The sequence below is a fragment of the Pyrus communis genome, chromosome 8 (genome assembly GCF_041283825.1).
Source record: "Pyrus communis isolate YQ-2024b chromosome 8, ASM4128382v1, whole genome shotgun sequence".
Classification (NCBI taxonomy): domain Eukaryota; kingdom Viridiplantae; phylum Streptophyta; class Magnoliopsida; order Rosales; family Rosaceae; genus Pyrus; species Pyrus communis.
This window is the reverse complement of record NC_142572.1, coordinates 5,008,660-5,025,248: the sequence shown is the minus strand read 5'-3', so window position 1 is coordinate 5,025,248 and position 16,589 is coordinate 5,008,660. Positions and strand designations below refer to the sequence as shown.

General features: G+C 38.0%; 3 protein-coding genes across 9 annotated transcripts; 2 read left to right on the top strand and 1 right to left on the bottom strand.

The window, feature by feature from the left end:
* The first annotated feature begins 2,576 nt into the window (after nucleotides 1-2,576).
* Nucleotides 2,577-6,420, top strand: LOC137718747 (cytochrome c oxidase subunit 6b-1). The gene is made up of 5 exons (XM_068458285.2): nucleotides 2,577-2,846; nucleotides 4,066-4,335; nucleotides 4,456-4,538; nucleotides 4,660-4,741; nucleotides 6,012-6,420. Exons 1-5 carry the CDS (start codon nucleotides 2,805-2,807, stop codon nucleotides 6,063-6,065), a joined length of 531 nt encoding a protein of 176 aa, XP_068314386.2. The 5' UTR covers nucleotides 2,577-2,804; the 3' UTR covers nucleotides 6,066-6,420.
* Nucleotides 6,421-6,858: 438 nt separating this feature from the next.
* Nucleotides 6,859-8,240, bottom strand: LOC137718748 (histone H3.3). The gene is made up of 4 exons (XM_068458286.2): nucleotides 7,936-8,240; nucleotides 7,704-7,775; nucleotides 7,533-7,609; nucleotides 6,859-7,337 (listed from the first exon to the last, which is right to left on the bottom strand). The coding sequence occupies exons 2-4, from the start codon at nucleotides 7,773-7,775 to the stop codon at nucleotides 7,076-7,078; spliced, it is 411 nt and encodes a 136-aa protein (XP_068314387.1). The 5' UTR covers nucleotides 7,936-8,240; the 3' UTR covers nucleotides 6,859-7,075.
* A 1,054-nt stretch (nucleotides 8,241-9,294) lies between these two features.
* On the top strand, nucleotides 9,295-14,193 carry LOC137718746 (serine--tRNA ligase, chloroplastic/mitochondrial). 7 transcript variants are annotated; one of them, XM_088698639.1, is made up of 11 exons: nucleotides 9,524-9,858; nucleotides 9,972-10,120; nucleotides 10,326-10,419; nucleotides 10,514-10,662; nucleotides 10,789-10,881; nucleotides 11,130-11,309; nucleotides 11,385-11,551; nucleotides 12,493-12,627; nucleotides 12,709-12,802; nucleotides 12,941-13,212; nucleotides 13,445-13,594. In XM_088698639.1, exons 1-11 carry the CDS (start codon nucleotides 9,624-9,626, stop codon nucleotides 13,548-13,550), a joined length of 1,674 nt encoding a protein of 557 aa, XP_088554765.1. In that variant the 5' UTR covers nucleotides 9,524-9,623; the 3' UTR covers nucleotides 13,551-13,594. The 7 variants fall into 7 exon arrangements, with proteins under 7 accessions (XP_088554769.1, XP_068314385.2, XP_088554765.1 ...); XM_088698641.1 differs by lacking the exon at nucleotides 13,445-13,594 and adding an exon at nucleotides 13,960-14,193 and having other exon boundaries at nucleotides 9,525-9,858; XM_088698640.1 differs by lacking the exon at nucleotides 13,445-13,594 and adding an exon at nucleotides 13,883-14,193 and having other exon boundaries at nucleotides 9,525-9,858.
* Nucleotides 14,194-16,589: the final 2,396 nt, after the last annotated feature.

The following is a 16,589-nucleotide window of genomic DNA, read 5'->3' as shown; positions in this document are numbered from 1 at the left end:
ACATCAAGACATTCGTTTAAATTTTTTTACACCTCCTGGCTTACATGAAGTCTTTATAGAATTTGATCATTTATAGGATGAGACGGTTCGAAAATTTTGGAGCATGTATGGCATACATTATTGAATTTAACAACTAAACGTAATGAAACTTTGTACTATACATTTATTTTTTTTCAAATAAAAAAAAATTAAACGAGAGTAACTCTTCAACAATAATTACGTGAGAGGTACCAACCCTTTCCAAAAAGATAAAAACCATTAAACTCAAAAGTCACCCGGCGAATAGTCTGTGTGTCATTGAGTTTTATGATTTGAATTTTGAACTATTATTCTCTTGCAAACTATTACGGTCAAACAAAATCTAAAGCTCTTTACATGATGAGGGTGTTGTGACCCGTTGCCACTTGTTCCATCATGCAATTTGTAAGACAACACGTTTTTCAATCAAGGGTGGGGTATACATGTAAAGTTAGTCCAACATTCCTTCACTTTATTTTTTTTTTATTTTTTTATTTTTTTATCTATCAAATGAAGAATCATCAAATGTACGGACGGTTGTCAACTATGACTGTGTCTAAGTTTTTTTCTTACTTAAAAAGGGAATAACTCGTGGCAGATTATAATTGTTTGTTCTTTCGGAGCCTAAAAGAAGCTAGTTAATACTTGTATTTTATTTGTGAGACCACAATCAAGGAGCATCTGGACTAATTAGAATAGTCAAAGGAGAAGTTGGAGTACTCGGAATATTCAAAGGAGGATTTGCACTAGTCGTATTTGAAGGAGAATACAAGTGTCGTTTCTTTTAGTATTGTTTTATTACGTAAATGTATAATGAGGAAGGTCCAAAATACCCTAAACGCTAGTCAAGCGGCGGGCTAGGGCCTGACGCCTAGCGTCTAAACGGAGCCTTCATTTATTATATATATCATATAAATAAATGCATATTTATTATATAACATATAATATATATATATATATATATATATTGAAAAATTCTCCTTAGTACTTTGGTAAATCATCTAATGGTATGAGATAAAAGTTCAAGTGATTACAAGTTTGTGGTGCATTACGAAATATTTTTTGAATCTCGTATGAATTTATTTTATATTGTATATGTGTGACTTGCAACTTATATGAAACAAAAGAATATAGTGTATATTTATATGATAGTGTGTACCCTAAAAACAAGAAACTTTTACTTGGGTTTTAGTATAAGTATAATTTTCATTCACTTAGAGTACCATTAGAATTCTATGTGATGTTCTCCTAGTTGTGGTGAAATGAATGGCAGTAACTACTGCCACGTGTAAAATGTAAACAAAACTCATGTAATTAAGTTATAAAAAATAAGTTTTAACATTTTCGTCTTCTTCTTCCCGATAGTGGGTATGCAGATTCTGCAATCTACAAATCATGCCGAACCAAGCTCTGCAACTGCAACCATGGCTGTCTTATTGCAATCGACATTCGCATCACACTGAGAACAAGAAGCCGCCGTGCGCAGGGCCTGTGCAGCAGCAGAAGAATACATGGTTGCTACCTACAAGTTTTTTGACGGACCAGAGGGGCGGTTACTCACTCCTGAGCTTCATTTACGATGAGAGAATGGGTGGTCGCCCCTCCTTGCGTCTATGTAGCTTAGCCAATGCTTAGCACTATGAAACTACGTTCTAGTGATATGCAAGTTCAATCTCAAATTTTATTTTGTAGGCAGTAGTTGCACACAATCAGATCAAAATCATTTGTTATTTGCTATCTACCCCTAGAGGGTAAGGTGTGCCCTGTAAGGCCTAGGGCGAGACACAACATTCTCGTATAGCAAATTACTTTAATGCCCTATTTAAACAACTAGTTTGATGTTCACACTACGGGACTCAGATAGTGGGCAATTTGTGATTTTATTTAATTTTATCACAAGCGATATTCAAATCTATAATAATTTATACTAATGAAAAAAAGGAGAGTTTAAATTTAGAACGCAATAGGTTAAAGAGACAAATCATGACTATCATGACAATCTAGCACCGGCCAAATAATAGGTTTCTTTTTATTTATTTATTTTTTTTTGAACAAACGATAATATCTACACTAAAGGGGTGGGGGAGTGGGCTAAGTCTTACAATGGGCTTTTCATAATAATGTGGTTCAACTTCATATTTGGTGAGAATCAAACATAAGATCTCTCACTTACAAGTGAAGAGTAATATCACTAGATCGTAGTACTAAGTGACGCTAAATAATGAGTTAAAAACACACCCACAAAAAAAAAGACTTGTAGACGTGTCAAGTTTTTTACTTGGAAGAGGGTGATGGTTCCTTACCCAATAGGATCCTCTCTTGATCCTCTTAGTGAGGATCCTGAGAATATGTGAATCGTGTCTGTTTATCGTACATCGTGTGATCAGTTTTTATCAGATACTATTTGTATTTAATTTTAAATAAATAAATTTAATATAATTTCTGACCAAGATCCCCACAAAGATCCGGCGAAGATCCGGATTCGTTCCTTACAAGTGACAAGCCTAATATTAATCAAACATGTCTACTTCTTCGCCAACGGCCCATCCTTATTTACGGAAACAGGCCCAAGATTGTCAGCTTGACGCTATACTCCTCCACTGTAATCATCAATTTTTACCTTTTACCACCTCAGTAACTCAGTTAAAAATTCCCAGCTTCTAGACGGTAATAGCTAAACCATTCACACGCTACGTTGCTCTCGTCTCTTCTCTCTCTCTCTTTCTCTCCTTGGCGGCCTGATATCCTGAAACGCGAGAGCAGCTGAAGCAGATCCGATTCCATCAATGGCGGAGACGCAAGCCGACAAAATCCAAACCCTAGCTGAGGTACCATGCCGATCGTCTTCTCTAGCTCTCCAATCGTTCCAATTTCGTTCATGGAAATGTTCGCTTTTTACTTCGATCTAGATGCTAATTCTTTAAAGGAACGATTTGAAATTTTGCATCAAATTATGGATCTGTGCTCTGGTTTTAATAATCTTTTGCTTCAATGATCTGTTGTGTAAATCTAGAGCTTAATTTTCGATAGAAATATGTTAAATTTGTTGTTTTCATTAAGCCGTCAGAATTGCTTGAAAATTTTGATCAACGGTCGCGTGCTGCGTGCTTAATTGTGTTTTTAATGCAACTAAATATTGTTATAGACAAGTTTTAGGTTTTGATTTACTCTGTTTGGTGTGCCTTTCAATTTATTTTGAATTTTTTCCAAAGTTGTTAAACACTTATCGTGTAAGGCAGGTAACCGGGCGGTTTATAAGCATTACAAGTTTGTTGCTTTAGAGGAGCATTTTAGGCCAGTCAATCAATTAGGTAAGATGTAAGCCACACTGCGGTATTAGGCTCTAAAACAAGTAAACGGTTTGTGTCAGAATCCTGGACGGAGTAACATCACCTTGAATGAAACACGCTCATAGAAGATTATGTCGAAACTTGACATCGTGTGGAGAAAATAATGTATCGGCAGGTTTAATGCATGTGTTTGGTCCTAAAACAAGTATTACTACATCTCATTATAATGTCATGTTAGTCCTGCCACATTAAAGCAAGCCTGAGCTTGGGAAGGCACAAAGTAGGGTAATATTTCTGGTAGTATATTAGTACTAAGAAAACTTGACACTGTGATTGCGGGATACATTAGGCTTGTCTAGGACTCACATGCTTGCAGAATCATAGCGGAGTGTAGTGTCCACTTCCTTTGTACGAAAAATTCTTCCACGAAGTAGGCATGACCTGTTGTGGTGCAGTTGGGTATTGCTTGTTCCTAACCGAACTAGATATGCTGAAAGTTTTCCCCTTTCCCCGTATCCTTCCCCAGGCATGCAACCAACCTAGTTGTATTAAGCTTAATACTACTCTGCAATCTAGTTGTATTACGCTAAGAACAATTGCAGGGCCTGCTATCGTGCCATATGGCTGTTTTCTGGATAATGATAAAAATCTTCCAGCCTTTGGCGATGTTAGATGCTCGTCCTTTGTTAGTCCTTTCTTTTCAATGGCATAAGATTAGTAATGGCCAAGTGTTTCCCTGTTATACTTTGACATACAGCAATACGCATTGGAGAAAGATGTGGGTGCCAAGCCTGTCGAAGTAAAAGAAGTTGTTTCCGAGAAACCTGAGGAAGCACCTGCTGCTGCTGCAGAAGAAAGCTCTGAAGTTATACCAGCTGTTGAAGTAAGCAGTGAAGCCAGTCCTACTGCTGCTACTGAAGAAGGCACTGAAACCAATCCTACCTCTGAAGCTGCTGCTGAAGAAAGCAGTGATAGTACTGAAAACTCAGGTGACCAAGAAGTAGTTGAAGAGACACCTGAAATTAAGGTTAGTTGCCTATAAAGTTATCAATGATTTCTCTTTGTTCCCTAACATAGTGCATATCGTATCTTATCTTTTATCTTTATATGTTTGATTTGTTCACTGGCATTCTATTTTCATGTCCAGATTGAGACGGCACCAGCAGATTTCCGTTTCCCAACTACTAACCAGACAAGGCATTGCTTTACCCGGTATATAGAGTATCATCGGTATGTTTACAAATACACAGGCACACCACTCCGTTCTGTTATTTGAGCAGCATTTATCACGTACATTCTAGCTTGGTGCTGAAATTTTTGACAATGTTTTCACTGGTCCAATTATTTTCAGGTGCATAGCTGCGAAGGGGGAAGATGCTCCGGAGTGTGACAAATTTGCAAAGTTTTACCGCTCTCTTTGCCCTGGTGAATGGGTATGTAATTTCAGTGCTCTTTCAGGCCCTAAAATTGTAGTGTTTGCCATTATATTGAAAGTATGGCCTTCTGCATCCTCAACATGTTGAATCATAGTGTTTTTAATTTAGTGTAGTTAAGTTGCCTTTGCTATTGGAGAAGTTTTCTAATTGGCGATCTTATAGTGTTCTAAGTGGTTACAAATCTGGAAGGAGGGAAAAGAAGATATATGGTTTACAAGGCCACAATCAATTGATACCATGTGTAAAATAAAGGAATGCCACACACCTTATTACAATTTGTTGGGCTTAATGTTTTTACTCATGTTGATCTCTGCACATTAAATTTCAGATCTACTCTTTAGCCATTCATTGCTACCGAAATAGTATTGGTATTTTTGTAATGCGTCTTGTACTAGAAACTGAACCTAATATATAAAATAGATTTCTCAATTGGATCACCTTGCTTTTTTCCTTTTTCGTCTGACTCGCTTTGCTATTTTGTATATATTTGGGAGAGGTTAGAGATTTAAATACTGTTGTGAGATCAGAAAAATATGTGTCGTATAACAAGTTATTAAGCAGTTCTATTATGCTTATAGTTGATATCGATTGTTTCTACTCTAGTTTACGCAATATACGAAGCAAAATCTTAGAAGAATATCTGTTGAGATGTTTTCAACGCTTAAATCATTGCTGATCTTTTTATAGTTTCTTCTCTTCCTTATTTAAGTTTTTCCTGCTGGGAGGAGAAAGAATATGCCACAATCTGTGGCGAGTGTTTGTGAATGTTCTTAGCAATTTTTTTTTAAGGGGGTGTGATTTTGTTCGCCCGCACTTCAGGCGCGTGGGCAGCCAGTCTTGCTCAAGATTGGAACTTTGAATATTCCTCATTTGAAGGATTGATAAATCGTATGTATTATACTTTCAAGAGTCCTGTTCTAGTGACCAAGAGAACATTATGATATTTTCAATATTTGTCAAAATGAAAACAGTTCCTTGTTCGGATGAAGTACCCGATCTCGAGTATAGAATAGAACCCTTGCACACGCACTTATAGTTCAAGACATTCGCCAATGTGTGACTTAGTTACTGGTGTGCCCACACGTGCATTTGTTTGTGCTGCTGTTGAGTTTCCTTTTGCTTATCTGTTTACATGCTATAAGGAATTGTTATTGTTTTTCATTTCAGTTCAGGTTTTCTACTTGGCTGCTGATCTCTCGTAAGTCCGTATTCCTTAGCAGTGCTAAAGTTAACAGTGCTCTTGTTGTACTGTTTGTATGTATATCAGGTTGAGAGATGGAACGAGCAAAGGGAGAATGGAACTTTTCCAGGTCCCCTGTAGACGGTGTTTGCTTAAAAACCAAGCGTTGGTCTGCGCAATGCTGTTATATCCAAGTTTTCCTCCAATAGATGAGTTTCTACATTGAGAGTTGAACTCTCTCAGGGAATGCCCTATTTGAAAACAATGATTTAATAAGAAATTTTGGCTTGTTTCAGAATACAGCAAAATTGTAGCCCTTGAAATGATCTTGTTGTTCATCACTAAAAGATGGTTTTTCATTTCTCATGACTTTCTGCATTAGCTGTTGTAAAATAGTCGCCGAAACCCGGATGGAAGCTAGGCTACATTTGTTAAGAGCCTTTTGCACCTGCCACACAATAAAGATGCACTGGTCATATTGTTTTTTTCTTTTCCATCAGTTCTTGTGCAACAATTATCTGAACTTTGGTTCATGACTACTTATTTTTAGTCAAATTTCATAGTAAATAGTTTATTTCTTAGGATAAAAAAGGTCTGCGGAAATCATCGTGACAATATACAGATAACATTCATGACTTGGTCATTTTACGGAAAGCTAACTTTGTTGCTGATGCCTAACTTTTTCTTCTGATAATGTTGACAAATATTGTATATAACAAACTCTACTGAGATAAACTCATTCATTAATATGATAAATACATCACTTGTCAGATCTCAGGATACATCGATATTGTACCAAAACGTTATCTCTAAAGTGCTTTAGAATTAAGATTAAAATATTAAAAGTTCGTGTATGTCACAAATCCATTTTTCGTTTTCATAATCGTGTTTGATTGTTTACGTGCAGATATCGAATAGGAAAATGGAAGAAGTATTTAGAAACACAAACTGCATTTATCAAGTCGATAGAACTCGAAAGAGGTTCAACCACAATTACAATTGCAACCAAAGTCTTCAATTCTTGAAAATTACACATTAACCAAAACAAATTATAAACCCTAAAATCTAAGTGCCATTTAATCAATCAGATCCAAGCTTGCCCATCGAAAGCCCTTTTACACAGAGCAGCTTCTCTTCTGTTTCTTCATCTCTTAAGCCCTCTCACCGCGGATTCTCCTGGCAAGTTGGATATCCTTCGGCATGATAGTGACGCGCTTGGCATGAATGGCGCACAGGTTAGTGTCCTCAAACAGCCCGACGAGGTACGCCTCGGCAGCCTCCTGCAGTGCCAAGACAGCATGGCTCTGGAAACGCAGGTCAGTCTTGAAGTCCTGCGCAATTTCCCGAACCAGCCTCTGGAACGGGAGCTTCCTGATCAGCAGCTCTGTGCTCTTCTGGTACTTGCGGATTTCACTGCGGCATATTCACAAACACATTGCAATCACAATCCAGCAACGTAAAATCATACTTATTAAAATACCCAGAATTCAAATTACAAAACAACAACAATCAATTACCAAATGTTATTTGATTTCAGTAATTACCCAGAATCAAAATTACAAATTTTAAGAATTATTTGGGTAGATAAATGGGGGTTCGAATACATACCGAAGAGCAACAGTTCCAGGGCGGTATCTGTGGGGCTTCTTCACGCCGCCGGTGGTAGGGGCTGATTTCCTAGCGGCCTGAGAAAATCCCAAAACAGAAATAACAAATTGAAAGAAAACAAAGCAAATTAAAGGGGGCAAAAATTAGGGTTTGAAGGAGGTATCTACGAACCTTGGTAGCAAGTTGCTTCCTTGGAGCCTTGCCTCCGGTGGACTTACGAGCAGTTTGCTTGGTACGGGCCATCTGCAACCACAAATTAAACCCCAACAATCAAAATCCAATTCGATTTTACAAAATCCCAATCTGAAACGCAGCCCAAGAACCCTAATTCCCAATCGCAGAAGCAATCGCGATAAATTGAATCGAAGAAGATGAAGAACAAAAAAGGGAAAAGAAAGATTACCTCTTGGGGGTCGAAAGGGTTTGGATTTGGAAATAGGAGAGATTTTGTTCTCAGAAAACGAATTCAGAAACGTGGGTGCGAATTGAAAGGTCGTACCTCTCCCTGTGTATATATAGTGCTTGTTCAACAAACCCAACTGGCGGCGGAATCGCCGACCGCCTTGTTTCGCATTTACTGTTTTGCCCCGCTGCCTATCGGACGGTCATTGCATTCGCTCGCCGTGCTGTTTTACGATCGATAGTGAACGGTTTGGATGTCATGTGCCACGGATCCTGAAACTCAAATAGTCGCTTCCTATTGGTCCTAATCATTCCTTTCCCTCACCCGAGTTTTTTTTTAATTTTTTTTATTTTTAATAAATCGATATTTTTACATTAAGGTGGAGATGAAATTTAGTTAAACCACATAATGGACAGTCTAATTTAGTATTGAATTCACTATCAACGAGATTTGAACCTAAGAGCTCTCATCTTCAAATGAAAAGAAATATTACTAAATCGTAATAACAAGTTATAAGAAAAATTTTAGCTACTTTTCCTATTTACTTTCTTTTTACTTTTTTTTTTAAATCTCTTACCAGACTCTGCTTACACATAAAATTTAGAAAGAAATTCTCTAAATAACGAATTTTGGATTTCCACAGTATACCCTTCATTACAATTCTCCAAATGAAAATTAAAACATAAATTTTTGTTGGTTATTTTAATTTTTTTATTTATTATAAAGATTCAAAACTTTTTATTTATTTATTTTGATATTTAAAATGTTCTGTTTCTTCTGGAGAATCATAATAATTGCTTAACAATCCTATTGGTTTGTTTGGAGTGCTTTTAAAATAACTTAAATTGTTTTTAGAAAAAATATTTTTGGGTTCTAAAAGTACTTGAATTGTTTTTGCAAGAAGCATAATTTACGTGTTTGTTGTAGGAAGCACTTCAAATGTTTTTTCAAATTTATTTGCATTTTTACTAAGGATTGATTTTAAAAATATTTTCTCTAAAAACGTTTTTTTTATCATTTATAAAGCACTTCCAAATGAGCTCTATATCTTTATCATCATTAATTTTCTTATCCCATAATCCTTGTGTTTTAGGGTTCATTTGAAAGTACATTTAAACAGATTGAAAACGTTTTTATAGAAAATGTTTTTGGATTCTAAAGCACTTGTATTTTTAAGGATTGGTTCTAAAATTATTTTCATCAAAAATGCTATTAGCCATTTTAAAAATATTTCTAAACTAGCTCATAATCTTTGGCCCATAATCTTTGGGCAATTGATTACTACTTAGCACTCCTTGTCTGTCGTCGATGCTCATAGCGGAACATATATTATGTAACATTAATGTCATATTTGATTTCAAATCACAAAGCATTTAAATTCAATCAACAAATAACACTTCGATTAGAAAGACCTTTTGGTGTCAAATATGCACAGTAACATTCCACTAGGATGTCGACATCTCATTTGAAGATGCTATGAAATTTCTTCATTTTTGTTTCTTTGGTTATTTTTACTTTCTTTCTTTTGTTTCTGCATGCAAAATGTGAAAAAGTTGTCGATAAATTGGTTTAGAAATAATAAAAATTGGGAATAAATTTAGTCCCTTCATGCTCTCCAAGCACTCTTTTTTTTCACGGTGCACCCTTTCAAGCAGGTTTTCGCACGCTCTGCAGTCTGCAGCTGAACGATGGGTTTGGGCGGGACAACCCTGCAAACCTTGAAGCTCGCCACTATTCCGCCACCCTCATTTTCTTCTTCTTTCCGCTCCTTTTTCAAACCCTTTTCCCAAACCTTCCTCTGCCACCATAGCCGCAGACAACGATTTCCATTTCCTCCGCTTTTCTTCGTCAGAGGCGTTTCGGCCCCGGCCGCACAGGCAACTGCTACCGCAACCCCTAAAGAAACAAGCCCGGATGAAAGGGGTTCGATCATTTCACAAACCAATTTGTAGTTTTGAATAAATTGGAGCTGAATTTTGTTTTTTTTTTTTTTTTGGTTGTTAATATTTTGTGTTTTTCTTTGTGGGGAGATGCAGGTGTGAAGCAGCAATGGAAAGCAGCGATAGACTTCAAGTGGATAAGAGACAACAAGGACGCGGTTGCGGCCAACATAAAGAAGAGGAACTCCAATGCCAATTTGGAACTTGTGCTTGAGTTCTACCACAAAATGCTGAGTCTTCAAAAGGTCAGATTTTTAACTTTTGTGACTGATTGATTTGCTGAATCTTTACAAGTGCTGCAGGCAATTCGTATTTTGATTAACTGCTCCGTGGGGTTTATGTCCTGTTGTGCAATTGGCTTTAGAGTTTGGGAATTTGTTGTTTTGAGTTTTGAAAAAGTGTTGTTTTGTTTCTCAGTTTATATAGCTAATTGTTACTCACAGAAAGCAGGAAGTTGAACGGCTTCGTGGGGAAAGGAATGTGGTGGCAAACAAGATGAAAGGAAAGTTGGAGCCATCCGAGCGTCAAAAACTTATAGATGAAGGTATCAGCGTGCCCTTCTTTTGTATATTCATTTTGTTTTCTTGGTGTGCTGATTTAGATTTGAATTATTTAGAATTATTGGCTTTTGCATTCAGGAAAGAATCTGAAGGAAGGGCTTCTTTCTTTGGAAGAAGGCCTGCTTAAACTTACTGATGAGCTTCAGCAGGAAGCACAATGTATACCAAATATGACTCATCCTGATGTCCCGATAGGCGGAGAGGATTTTTCAACCTTAAGAAATATGGTCTCTCTCTCTCTCTCTCTCTCTCTCTCTCTCTCTCTCTAACACACACACACACACACACACAAGAGAGGTTTTGTAGTCCATGTTCGTTCTGCTTTCTTCCTCATTTTCTATGTCATTTTGTAGGTAGGCAGCCCACGTGAGTTTAGCTTCCCTGTCAAGGATCACCTTCAACTTGGAAAGGAACTGGATCTTTTTGATTTTGATGCTGCTTCAGAGGTACTATCTTTGTCTTATTTGATGTGTTGAAGTGTCTCTAGTATATGGTAAACGAAGAAAATCATGCGACTTAATTCCAGTCTCAACATTTAAATTAGACATTGTGCTGAGTTGGAGATTTTGGGGATCTTTCTGGGATAAATTGGAAGATTTCATAAATCCTCTAGGTCATGCTTAAATCAAATCCAAAGAAGCAACAAGGGAAAGGGTTCTTTTCAATGCAACTAAGATTTTACTAATTTATACAGGTCAGTGGCTCAAAGTTTTACTATCTGAAGAATGAAGCAGTACTACTAGAGATGGCCCTTATTAACTGGACACTCTTGGAAGTCATGAAAAGGGGCTTCACACCTTTAACAACCCCAGAAATTGTAAGATCTTCTGTTGTTGAAAAATGTGGTTTCCAGCCCCGAGGAGCAAATACCCAGGTTAGTTCAAACATTCTCTTTCTCATAGTCTGCTAGAAATAAAATTTTGTCTTATCTCTGGCTAAATATAAACAGGTGTATTCTATTGAGGATAGTGATCAGTGCCTCATCGGCACAGCAGAGATTCCTGTTGGGGGAATTCATATGGATTCTATACTTGCTGCATCATTGTTACCTTTGAAATATGTGGCAGTTTCCCATTGCTTCCGTACTGAGGCAGGCGCTGCAGGTACAGCGTCAAGGTAAATTATCAACAGGCTATATTTCTTTCGTTGTCCTTGTTTCCAGTGACCTCATATTTCCTTTGTGGTTTATACTTCATCACTTTCTTAATCTACTTTAAATTATTAATTAAATGCAAAAACATATCTATTTCTCTGTCAAAAAACAATTTTTTATTAACAGAAAACAAAAGAAATTATAAGAAGCACGAACAAGTAGTTAAATGCGACAGCATATGAATACATAAACCAAATTGGTTCACCCATTCTTTGTGAAAAATACTCAAAACCACTTGGTTTATGGTCCCATATTATTGTTAATATTCCTATTTTTTCTAAACGGCATTTGCCAAATTGGAAATTTCGATGCCCATGACTGTCCAAATGTGTGCCAACATGATGAATGTCATCATGCTTTAATTATCCAGTCTATCCAACCCAAATGAGGTGGCTTTTGGATAGTAGTCAATGAATATCAAAATGATTTGTGGTGTTATATGCCTTGAACTTTGAAAGCATTTTTTTCATGCCCGCTGGTGATAGGGATCCACTGGTTGGCTCTCTTGTAAGCAATGTTTATTTTCTATTCACAAGAATCTGGGAGTGGAATACATGAATGATACACCAACTTTCTGTAGTTTTGGTTTGTAACTTGTAAGTGACAGATTGAAATCTCAAGTAAGATGCGTTCTGCATACCATGTGCAGTTCAAAATATGGCATGGTTTATTGTCTCTGTTTTTGTGGACACGCAGAAGCATTCTTATCAATTGTATTAAATTTCTAAACAGTGGTCCAAAATCAATTTTTTGTTACAATTTCTTTGGTGGTAATATCTCCATATTGTGGAAGGTTATACCCCGTAGGTTTTTGTTTTTCATAGTCTTGTGTGCAAGTAGAGAATATTCTGTAAGACTTGTAGACTTTGTCCATCGTACGATAAATTGTTTTTATTCTGTTCAGGGGTCTGTATCGAGTCCACCAATTCAGCAAGCTGGAGATGTTTATATTATGCCGACCAGAGGATAGTGATTTGTACCATGAAGAGCTCATAAGAATTGAAGAAGACCTGTTTTCATCGCTAGGATTACACTACAAGTGAGTACTTCTACACAACCTTATGATTGTTCAGCTGATTTGACTTTTCTATGTTTACGGTAATGTTGAGTTTCTTGTCAGAACTTTGGACATGGCATCTGGGGATTTAGGTGCGCCTGCTTATCGTAAATTTGATATTGAAGCATGGATGCCTGGTTTAGCAAGATATGGAGAGGTATTGCAATGATCTCTCCCCTTGAAAGGAAAAAGGAACAAAACTTGTTCTTGGTTTCCTAGGCTAGGCTATAGAACTGCTAGTTCAAAGTTGTTTTTTGAGATAGTAAAGATTTATGTTTTCATTAATGGCGGACAGATATCAAGCGCATCGAACTGTACAGACTATCAAAGTCGTCGTCTTGGGATCCGGTTTCGTTCTACAGAACCAGCGTTAACAAATCCTAAGAAGGGCAAAAGCAGCCTCGCTCCACCAGAGTTTGTTCACACACTGAATGCAACGGCCTGTGCAGTACCACGAATGATCGTATGGATACTTGAGAACAACCAGCAAGAAGATGGCTCGGTCATTATCCCTGAGCCATTGAGGCCCTTTATGGGCGGACTGGAGTCCATACATCCCAAACCTAGGTAGGATGATGTTGTAAATTATATTTGCTCGGAAATTTCTGTGGGATCATTCTTTGGTTATGAGATTTTTCATAGGTGGGAGGGGGGAGTGTAAGAAATGCCGACAAATACGGTGGTCATTTCTTAAAGTTTATTTGGAATCCTTTGCATCAAGAGATGATCATTATAGAGTGTTTCAAGCTCTGTTGCAACGAATCACATTGTGTATGTCGTCGTGCAATGCTTTTCTTAGGATTCAAACAAGTCTGCACTTTTGGGTGTTCCAGATAGGTGGATTTACCTGGGCGGCAAGGCAACCGAAGCTGCCTCGCTCTAAGATTGTATCTCATGCAGATTAATGAGAGAATTTCTCCGCTGCTACAGGTGAAAAACTTATGAAGAACATCGTGAATTATCGCCTAAAGAAACGGTAAAACAATTTTGTGAAAAACGCAACCTTACAACGACGCAGTCTTGGAGAGGAGCAAAAGGAAAACAAAGATGAAAAAAACCGACTCTCTCTAGCTTTTGTTTCTTCACCCAAAAACTAAATTACATCAGGCTGAAAGGCTCAAATATTCACATTTGTTTCTCATGACATACAACAACATTGTCTCTCTCTCTCTCTCTATCTCTCTCTCTCTCTCTCTCCCATTTTGTTTCCCATAATCTGTTTCTGATACTGTTTCAGGCCGCGTTGGTATTTCCGAACCCACGGCAAAACGTGCGGATCAGCGGCTAATAGGGTCTCTCTGGCTATTTGATCAGGACCCGAGAATGCAGACATAGCAGCTAGCTGGCCAAACCAAACATGAATGTGCTAGAATCAATAACCATGGAGTGATTCTCTTGGGCAGAATATCTTTCTTTTTGCCGGTGCAGTGTTTAACTTGGTGAACAAGTAAGATCCCCAAATGCAACTGCAGCTGTATCAAATTTCCTTCTTTGCTTCTTCTATCAAATTTAAAGCAGCAGCAAGCCCCTTGTTTTCAGGTCTGCTTATCTCTGAGCTTCATTTGAAAAACTTGAGAAGAAATTGAGAAGCTGTCTGCGTTGCATCAAACCAGCGGCCTCAGCCCCTTGAACAAATGTTCCTGAGCTTCTTATCAATTCCTAAGAAGACATTACAACAGTTGAAATATACGGCAGGAATAATAACTTGTTTTATTCCACACACCAAAAAGAGATATATATACAGCCCTAATTACATAAGGAAACATAATAGGACACAATATCTAAATTCCTAAAAAAGATACCTCCTATAATATTTACATGATCTTTATATGCTTTTAATGACTCATGCTAACACTCCCCCTCAAGTTGGTGCATAGATATCACACATGCCCAACTTGACCAGTGAGTCATTAAATGTTCTACTACATACTCCATGAGTGAGGACATCTGCAAGTTGCTCCTCGGAAGTCACACATGGAACAGAGACAATTTTTCTTTCGAGTTTTTCCTTAATAAAATGTCTGTCAACCTCCACGTGCTTAGTCCTATCATGTTGCACTGGGTTGTCTGCTATATGTCTTGCAGACTTGTTATCACAATATAATCTCATAGTATCCTTTGGCTTGAACCCAAGTTCCCAAAGAAGCTTCCTCAACCAAAGAATCTCACACAATCCTTGTGCCATACCTCTGTACTCAGCTTCAGCTGATGATCGTGAGACCACTTTCTGTTTCTTACTACGCCATGTAACTAAATTATCTCCCACAAGGGTAAAGTATCCAGATGTTGATCGCCTATCAGTTACATCACCAGCCCAATCTGCATCAGTAAAACCTTCAATTCTCAGATGTCCATGTCTCCCATATAATACTCCTTTTCCCGGTGCAGACTTTAAATAAGCTAAAATATGCATGACTGCGGCCATATGATCTGCACTTGGTGAGTGCATAAACTAGCTCACAACACTTACGGCATACACAATGTCTGGACGAGTATGAGCCAAATAAATCAGTCTTCCTACAAGTCTCTGATATCTGCCTTTATCAACCGGTACCTGATCTGGATATATACCCAAATGATGCTTCTCAACTATAGGAGTATCTACCGGTTTGCACCCTAGCATACCAGTTTCCTTCAACAAATCCAACACATATTTACGCTGAGACAAGAAAATATCTCTGGATGAACGCGCAACTTCAACTCCCAGAAAATATTTTAAGTCTCCCAAGTTCTTCATTTCGAATTCTGCAGCAAGGTTTATCTGCAACCTTAATATTTCATCAGAGTCATCCCCTGTAATAATCATGTCATCTACATAAATAATCAAAGCAGTTACTTTATTCAATTTACGCCTTACAAACAGCGTATGGTCGGAATGACACTGACAATATCCATTCTTCTTCATGACCTGTGTGAACCTGTCAAACCATGCACGAGGTGACTGCTTAAGTCCATAAAGTGACTTACGCAATCGACAAACCCCCGTCTTCCTACCCACATCATATCCTGGAGGAAAAACCATATATACTTCTCCTCCAAATTCCCATGAAGGAAAGCATTCTTCACATCGAACTGTTTTAGTGGCCAATCCATATTTGCAGCTAAAGAGATAAGTACACGTACCGTATTCATCTTGGCTACCGGAGAGAACGTCTCCTGATAGTCTACACCATATGTTTGAGTATACCCTTTCGCTACCAACCTTGCTTTGTATCTTTCTATGGATCCATCAGCCTTGTATTTGATTGCAAACACCCAGCGGCATCCAACCGGCTTTTTCCCGTTAGGTAGTTCCACTACTTCCCAGGTTTTATTTTTCTGTAGAGCCATCATTTCTTCATCCATTGCTTTCACCCACCTTGGATCTTTCAGAGCTTCCTCCACTTGAGTTGGAACTTTAATGGACTCTATGTTATTTACCAGAGCCTTGCGTTCAGGTGCAAGGTTCTTACAGGATACATAATTGGCGATTGGATACCTCACCTTCCCTTCCGGAGAAAACCTGTCAGGTGGCACACCTCGATTTTGTCTAGGTGGTAACTTATATGTACTGACAATATTATTTGAATTAGTTGTACTTACCTCAGGTATATTCAGAGAAGATGCATGGGACGGCACTGTGGAACTAGAGAGAGGGGATAAAATACTACTAAACTCAGTACTTGGATCGGTAACATCCAGTTATTCCTGTGCAATACTAGGTTCGGCAGAAGCTGGCTCACCCTGATTATTCTCCTCGGTCTCCTCTGCAGCAGCCTGCTGTGGTGCAGCACTTGATTCGACAACAACCTGCTGCGGTGCAGCACTTATGCTCACATCAGTTTCAGATTTACCATTAATGTCTCCCCCTAAATCCGAATCCAACCAACCAAGATCACCCACAGTCGCACTCTCCCCCTGGTGATCTGAAGTGGACCGGGTAGAAGCATAAAAATATTCGGATT